Raw genomic sequence first — 8110 nt, forward strand, 5'->3', positions numbered from 1 at the left:
GATTACACAAATTTTTTTGTAATACTGATGAAGGATTTATCTTTTGCATTACTCTAACAAGTTTACCTATAATGACTAGCAGATATTTAATTGTCATTCACTATCAAATAGCAGCTTGCCATATCTCAGTCAAAGAATAAATGTTTCAAAATTGACTTGGCCGACATATGATGCAACTTCTTAGGACTCCCCGATGCAGATGGACAACATTAATATGTAATGCTCTTTTATTAACAGAAGAGTTATCCCATAAAATCACAGCCAATTACAATTTAAGCAACATTGATGCATGCAGGTGGTTATTATATTTTTATGCACATGCACATACTTACATGACTGCCTTTTACATCTATGTGGAATCTTTCTCATCAAATTGGCTTCAGAAACTTCAAACAACATAAGCAGGATGCGGCAATAGAAAATTATGAGGTAAGGCAAACAACTAGAGTGCCACTAAGTAAAATCATTCACAAAATAAACAAATATGTACCAAATAATGATCAGGTATTTGTTAACGTTGGAAGTTTCTTCGACCATGCAAAAGGGATGAAAACCAAGCAATTTCTAGGAATTTTCTCATTTATAACCAATTGAAGAGAGAAATATTTACCAGAGGTTCTAATCTATCAGCTAAATCCAAGTCAAAAACATGGTGTAAATGTTGGCCCACAAACACTGCTTACTACTGGACAGCTTCGGCTTGCTTTTATGCCTAATCAAAAGTGATTTTGTCAAAGCAATGCAGGCAGACTTATTCAAGTATCTTCATCCATGGCCAAGTGAAGAAAGGGGTAACTCTCCAATCAGTTCAATCTAAGTCAAACACAAAGTGATAACATTTTCCTGTTGAACACTTCCAGGAAATATTGACTTCTATGGGACAGCTTTTGATAAGCGTTTTCGCCTCTTGATAAGTCCTTCCATTAAAACAATATAGGCGGACTTATCTAAAGTAACTCCCTTCTGATTTGATGCTTCAAAAATGCGCATAGCATCCTTATATCTCCCCTGATTGCACAGTTCAATGATATGTTCTGAGCAAGCATTGGAATCTGGATCATATACCTCAGTCATCTCACTTGTCTTGATATTATGCTCCTTTATCTGTAAGGACTGTTGAAATTTTTCCACTTCAACCATTTTTGACATGAATTCCTCTGCTCATTCATCCTCCCTACGCTTAAGAGAGCACCAAGAATAGTACTATATGTATAATGATCAGGGCCTAGATTCCTTTCTTTCATTTCAGAGACGAGACGAAATGCATCCTCCAATTTTCCTTCCTTGCATAGGCCTGATATCATTGTGTTGTAAGTAACCCTGTCGATTACTTTTCCTTCCGAAATCCAAGTATTGAAGAGCTTCAGAGCTTTCTCCAGCATACCCTCACTCCAAAGACCAGAAAGCAGAATATTACAAGCAAAGACATTTGGTTTGAGTGACTTTTCAACCATCTGTTATATAACTGAAATGCTTTCTCAACTTTTCCCTCCTTGCAGTACACATGTATAACAGTATTGTAAGTAGTTGAGTCAGGGACTAAACCACTCCGAAGTAACTCATTAAACTTGCACATTGCTTGCTCAGTTTCTCCCAATTGGCAAAGCCCTCCAATTATGGTGTTGTAAGTTATGATACTAGGAACAATTTCTTTCTTCTTCATCTCTCTCCAAAGCTTCAATGCTTCGTCTGCCAAAGCATCCTTAAAGTATCCCGCTAACAAAGTACCATAGCTAACCTCATCAAGCAAATAACCTCTGTTACTAGCACTTGTCAGTAACTCAGATGCCTCCTTAAGCTTTCTCTCCGTGCATAGGGTATGAAGAATGGTGTTAAGTGTAATAGTATCCATCTTAAAACCTTTCCTTTCCATCATATCCATCATCTCAAAGGCTTCACCCAATTTCCCAGCCTTACAATATCCATTAATCAAAGTATTGTAGGTAACCTTATCCGGCAGAATCCCACTTTCCTCCATCACCCTAACCTTTTCACTTGCTTCATCCATCTTCCCTTCTTTGCAATTCCATTTAACCAAAATATTGTTAGTAACTGCATTCAGCTTCACCCCTTTCTCCCTCATTTCCTCAACCAATTTAAACCCCTCCTCACTACCCCCACACTTAAAATATCCATTAATCAATGTATTATACGTAACAACATCTGGTAAAACATTCAAATTCTCCATCTCGTCCCTCAACTTAACCGCCTCCTCAATTCTCTCTTCTCCACACAACCCATTAATCAACATATTATAAGTCCAAACATCAGGCAAAACATCATTTTTCACCATCAAGTCAATAACTTTCCTTGCTTCTTTCAACCACCCTACCTTACAGTATCCAGAAACAAGTGTATTGAATGTATTCCTATTTGGAATCAACCCTTTTTCTTTCATATCTTGCAACAAATCCCCAGCTTCCTTTAACCTTCCTTTCTTACAGAAAAACCCAAGAATTGTGTTATAAGAAACATTATCAGGAAAACAACCAAATTCCTTCATTTTCCCAATAAATGAAATTGCCTCGTTAAATTTACCTTCTAAACAACACCCTAAAATCATAATATTGAAAGTAGTTGTTTGGGGAATAACACCAAGCTTAATAGAATCATAAAAGACTTGCTTACCTAACTGGATCGAATGTAAAGATGGGAATTTTATTAACCCGTTCATAAGAGTATTGCAAGTAAGCAAGTTGGGTTTCCTTTTAAGCCTTTTCATGACACTAAAAAGCTCAAAACCTAAATGAGGTTTCCCTGATTGGACATAGCTGGAAACTGAGATTTCAAGGAGGGGTTTCAATTTAGAAAGAGATGGGTTGTTAATGAGGGAGTTGTAGAGGATATTTTGGGAATCAGAGGAAATGAAGGAGAGGAGGAGGGACTTAGAATCGGAGAATTTGTGGTGGGAAAGGAGGGGAGGGAGAATAGAAAGAAGGAAAGAAGCCGAAGAAGAAAGACAGGGAAGAGGGAAAGGGAGAGTTTGTGGAGGGAAAGGAGGGTGGAAGGGTAGGAGGAAAGGGAAGGAGAGGAAATCAGGGACTGGAGAATGTTTGGAGTTAGGAGAGGAGTGTAAGGAGTTAAGGAATCTGTTGGGTTTTTTGAGGTTTGTATGATTTTAGTTAAGGCCTTTAGCAATTCTGACTCTGTTTGGTTCATGTCTGCCTTTTGTTTTTGGTTTCTATCTGTTTGCTTTCTGTTTCTCAAGCAGCATTTTTAAAGATGGCAATGGCGGAAACCTGAAATTCAACCTGAGATTGAATAGAAACATTGTCGTTTGGTTAGATACATAAACAAAAAAATGAAAAATCTGTTGAGGACTCACCTATGGCTATACTTTTATTTTTGCATTATTTTGTTCTAAAAGTTCACCACAATTTTAATTGTTTCAAAGCCATCCAAATACATCTTTTCGACACAATCCAGTTCACGGTTAGACATCCATTCAACCACATATAGAATAAGGAGAGAAAAAGTTGATTTCATATGCAACTCTTAGAGTTAGATCTTTAACCCAAAATTTTCATCCAAAGCGGCATGATGGAGCTTAGAGCCACAGAAAAACTCAAAGGCTTTGTTTGGTATAAAGGATTGAAATAAGAAAAGATTGAACATTTGTAAATCAAAGGGTTAAGGTAGAAAGTAAGAAAGTGGTTATGAATCTTAATCATTTGCTTAACAAATTTTCCATCCTTCCTCATTTACATCATTCATATAAACGCCAAAAATCCTTGAACACTTATAACAAAACTAATTTCAAGAATACTCAGTTCATAAGCGACTGAATTAAATATGCTCAACCAAAGATCACCCACCAAATCATATTCATATTGAAATCGTGATAATACAAGATATGCATAGTCTTTGGTGATTGATGTTGCCTTCCAACGGAAAAAGGCAGCTAGGTTATTTCAAGTTTGGATAACAATGGCAGGAATGGCCGCCTAAAAGAACTAGAATTCAGAAGGGGGAACATTCGTTTTCATTTAGTTGAGCGAGTGAGCATTTCTTTTCAACTCAAAAGCAAAACCCAGTAAAAATTACTACATTATATACATTTTTAATTCATTATACTCTCAATTCGTAGTTATAACAAATTATATTTTACTAGCAAATAAAACATAAATTCGTAACAACGAAACAAAGAATTCGTGTGAAAAATCAGCCTCATAATAAAATAATTTAAACCCCCCTAAATTTCACATCAAACAATTGACTTTCAGAAAGATTCATGATTTTGAGCAGAATAATATAAGGAAATCAAAAGGAGAAAAATAGAGAGGGGAGATGAAAATCAAACCTTATGCAATGTGGTGATGCAAGCCCAAAAAGAAAGGTGAAAACTCAGAAATCCTGTTTAGTTTTTGGCTAGTTGAGTTAAGCAGAACATCTTTGCAAGTCAAAGAAAGCTATGGCAAAAGCTGTTCCGAGTTCGGAAACTCGGAGTGAAAGAGGGAAGAAAACTAAACAAAACTCGAAGTATAAATAAGGATTATTGTAACAGACATCCCCAATTTATAGTTTATGTTCTAAATTGACCTCAAACTTCAAATACGATGTGAAATTATAAATCGAATTATAAATATGAGTATGTTTATTGCATAAATAATTTAAATTGAATGTCTTAGAAAGATGTTTTTAAATTTTAATTATATTATTTGTTTCTTTTATCAGATGTAAATTATTCATAATGTAGATATATTGGTTTATAATTAAATCCTTTTTTTAAAAATTATTTTAAGTTAATCAAAAATATATATTTTAAGTTGACTTCAAATTGATGATTAGATTAACGAAAAGATTTAATTATTACAATATTAATATTTTAACAATTTTAATTAAAATATTATAGAGTTTAAAGATTAATTTAAAATTTAAATGACAATGGGTAATGTTCGGTACAATTAACCCTGCTATCGCTAATAATTATTATCGAAGTTGGAAAATGAAAAAATTAGTATTTTTCTTCGTATATTTATACATTTTTTATATAAAATAATTAAAAATTTTATATATCTAATGATTAAATCCATGCTTAATGCATATTTATATACCAGTTTAGGGTAGAAACAAACAAACTATTTAGAGGGTTTTTTTCTCATTTTGCTTAGACCAAAATGAAGTGATTTATTTTTTAAAAATTTAAAATATTGTAAATTTATATAAAACTTTTAGTTAGATAAATTTTAATAAATTATTTATGTGAATTTTATTATATTTGTATTCAATTTATGTTATTTTAATAAATTTTTATATTATTTTATATTCACTAAATACTATAAATTTCTATACACTTTTGTATGTTAATAATTTATTTACATAGATTCTAACATGTTTGTATATGCGTGCCATAATCATATTATTTTTATGACGTATTATGTTTTACATAGTTTGACATAATTATTCAGCAATATTTTCCCTTGAATGGAGTAATTCCAGACATCATTCAACAGTATCGACCAGTGCTCGGTTGATTTCGGCATTCGAGTACGGTGAACATACGTTTGATGCAACTGATTTACCATTCTGTTCACAAGTGACGACGGAACAGAGTCGTGGTAAATCACCCCGACTGGTTGTGTACCGACGCTGGTCCTGAAAGAACCATACGACCTAGAAAAACCCGAGAAACAATTTGCAAACGCTCCCTCTAGTTGTTGCCAAAGATGTAAATAATGCCATTATGTTAAACCATAGAAACCCAATCTTCCTTTCTCAACATGAGCCACAGAGCTACCATTGATGTCAAAAAGAAGGCTCAACTGAGTTCCTAACATCTCAACTGGTTCTTTTACGCCATATGATCAATTATTCAATAGTACTAGTGTAAAAAGGTGTACACAGCTGTCATATTTGCCCTTTCCTAGTCAAATGTGCAAGAGGAAACAGCAGCACATCTGTATAAAAAAAACTTCCAAAACCCCATCTTTAGCCAATGATGAGGTTATATTATTGGCTGTGAAGCGCCGAAGGAACCCCCACCTTGGTTAAAAGCATTGCTAATCGATTGAAAATACGACACAGCAGCCCAGATCACGCGAAGGAGAAGTATTACGACAAATACAGTGCCTCCAAGAGTGCAAACCACCTGTGATCAATATAGTTCATATCATTTCGGATTTTGGCAATTATTTTCATCATCAAAGCAAGGGGAAGATGGTTTATGAACAACTATAGTAATGGTTTGGTTTAGGGTTTAGGCCATCTGAATTCTCAGCTTATTTATATCATGTAAGGTAAAGCATACAAGATATAGATTTAAGATAATGAAAATCTATTGCTGTATTCAAGCGTTAGTCAAAGCTTAAACATCATACTAGCAGCATCAACCGACACCTATGTTACTCAGACTCTTCATTTTTCTTCAAGTACCCGTGTTCAACACTTGTGCCCAACATATGGATACGAAGATGTGGCCTCCACGTCAATATACATGAAAAGCTTTACCAAAAAAAAAACTAACCATACCTGTGTCAGATACATATTCGTATCCGAGTAACATAGACTGGTATCTTAACCATATACGAAATTAGGAACTGATAAAGTGATTGATACCTCAAGAAGTGATTTGAGAATGGAAAGTGCAGCCAATAAGAGTACTCCATCAACTGCAAAAGACACCTGATTTTTCCAAGGTCGAGATCCGAAATACAGAGAAACGACCAATAGGAGTCAATGTTTGCACTAACAAGCAAATCAAATGAGCCTCAGAGCTAACAATTTTGCTAATTTACACAGCAATACAATATTAACACTTCAAGCATGACTATGATGTCCGTATATATATCTGAAAATATATCCATATTCGACTACGATGTCCATATATATATATATAAGACACTCACTTAAGCCCCATTAGCAGTAATTACACTTGCAAAGAGAATTTAAAGTGAACATATAGAGTTACAATAAATCACAACACATAGGTTAGTTCTTAGCATCAAGACAATATTCAAAGACAAAGACCAAGAAGAAATTTGAGTATTTTACCAGTTGGGGCGACATTCCAGCAGGTAAGATAGATCTAGAAGCCTTCTTGGCACGCTTCGAGACTTTCCTGAACATGCTCTGCAAGAATCTCATCAATAAATCCACGCTGCTCTCTGTTTCGTCGTCGTCGTCGTCGTCGCTCTCTTCAACCAAATTACGGAAGAAAGGTTCGTCGACCGCCTCGGCTTCCTCATAACCCGAGCTATCATACTGAAAATTAAAACACACACACACAAATTTAGTAACAAACCGGTGATTTAGCAAAATTGAAGAAAAGGGGTTTCGAAATTCCATTAAGAGACCAACCTGGCTACGGCAAATGGGGAATATTGGGGCTTTGAGGCTGAAGGAATTGAGAGGGAAGGGAAGCGTTGTGGGTGGAGAGATCGAGGAGTGGGGGAGTTTATTAGTAGCTGTAGGACTGAGATGGCTGCATGATAAAGCTATTGCCATCGCCATTTGTGAAAAAACGTAAACAGGTATCGGCAACAAAGCTAATCCCGGTTTAAGTTCTTGGAGCTGAAAGGACATACCCGAGAGGATAAAGGATTAGGGGTAACTACAAGCAATGTCACTTGTATTTTTTAGTCTATCTTATTTTGATCACTAACTTTAAATTAATACATTTTGATTACTAATTTTAAAATATTACATTTTAATCACTTATGTTTAGGGATGGTTATTTCACCCGGATCCGACGGGTTTCAACCCAACCCGATCCATTCGAGTCAAATTTTATTTTATTTTTTAAAAATATGAGTTTGGGTCGTTTTGAGTTTTTTGAAGGGTAAAATCTTTGAAAAAACTCGATCTAATATAATAATATAATTATATCTTATATATTTAGGGTAATTACAATAGTAACTCTATGTTATTTTTTAATTAGATTCTTTTTTTACCTAATGCAAATGAATTTATATAGGTTTGATAAGGTCAAGTGTAAGTCTTGACTAAAAAGATTGAATTCAATTTTGGATCGAGTGGAGCCCTCATAACCCTAGTCGATTCAAATGCACGTGAAGGAGGTTTAATTTTTAGGTCAGATTTAAGAGATTAAAAACTCAACCCTGTCCATAACCATCTCTACTTTTGTTTATCAATTTATTTGATAACGTAATAT

The 8110-nt window shown here is 34.6% G+C and overlaps 2 protein-coding genes across 2 annotated transcripts; both read right to left on the bottom strand.

The window, feature by feature from the left end:
* Positions 1–868: 868 nt before the first annotated feature.
* On the bottom strand, positions 869–4451 carry LOC120188315 (pentatricopeptide repeat-containing protein At2g16880-like). The gene is given in 5 exon segments (XM_039191772.1): positions 869–1160; positions 1163–1444; positions 1447–2958; positions 2961–3251; positions 4301–4451. Coding segments are annotated over 4 exon segments (2280 nt in total). The 5' UTR covers positions 3160–3251; positions 4301–4451; the 3' UTR covers positions 869–873.
* A 1335-nt stretch (positions 4452–5786) lies between these two features.
* LOC120188314 (protein SHORT HYPOCOTYL IN WHITE LIGHT 1-like) lies at positions 5787–7535 on the bottom strand. Its single transcript, XM_039191771.1, has 4 exons — positions 7297–7535; positions 6991–7200; positions 6556–6621; positions 5787–6088 (listed from the first exon to the last, which is right to left on the bottom strand). The coding sequence occupies exons 1-4, from the start codon at positions 7519–7521 to the stop codon at positions 5945–5947; spliced, it is 645 nt and encodes a 214-aa protein (XP_039047702.1). The 5' UTR covers positions 7522–7535; the 3' UTR covers positions 5787–5944.
* Positions 7536–8110: the final 575 nt, after the last annotated feature.

The sequence above is a fragment of the Hibiscus syriacus genome, unplaced genomic scaffold (genome assembly GCF_006381635.1).
Source record: "Hibiscus syriacus cultivar Baekdansim isolate YM2019G1 unplaced genomic scaffold, ASM638163v2 tig00116943_pilon, whole genome shotgun sequence".
NCBI classification, from domain to species: Eukaryota; Viridiplantae; Streptophyta; class Magnoliopsida; order Malvales; family Malvaceae; genus Hibiscus; species Hibiscus syriacus.

Bases quoted from the DNA above. Each gene is read 5' to 3' on its own strand.
- LOC120188314 (XM_039191771.1), bottom strand. From the start codon at position 7,521: ATGTCCTTTCAGCTCCAAGAACTTAAACCGGGATTAGCTTTGTTGCCG. The intron at 7,201-7,296 runs GTTGGTCTCTTA...TTTAATTTTCAG, and splicing joins TCCCCATTTGCCGTAGCCAG to TATGATAGCTCGGGTTATGA. The intron at 6,622-6,990 runs GTAAAATACTCA...TGGAAAAATCAG, and splicing joins CTGGAATGTCGCCCCAACTG to GTGTCTTTTGCAGTTGATGG.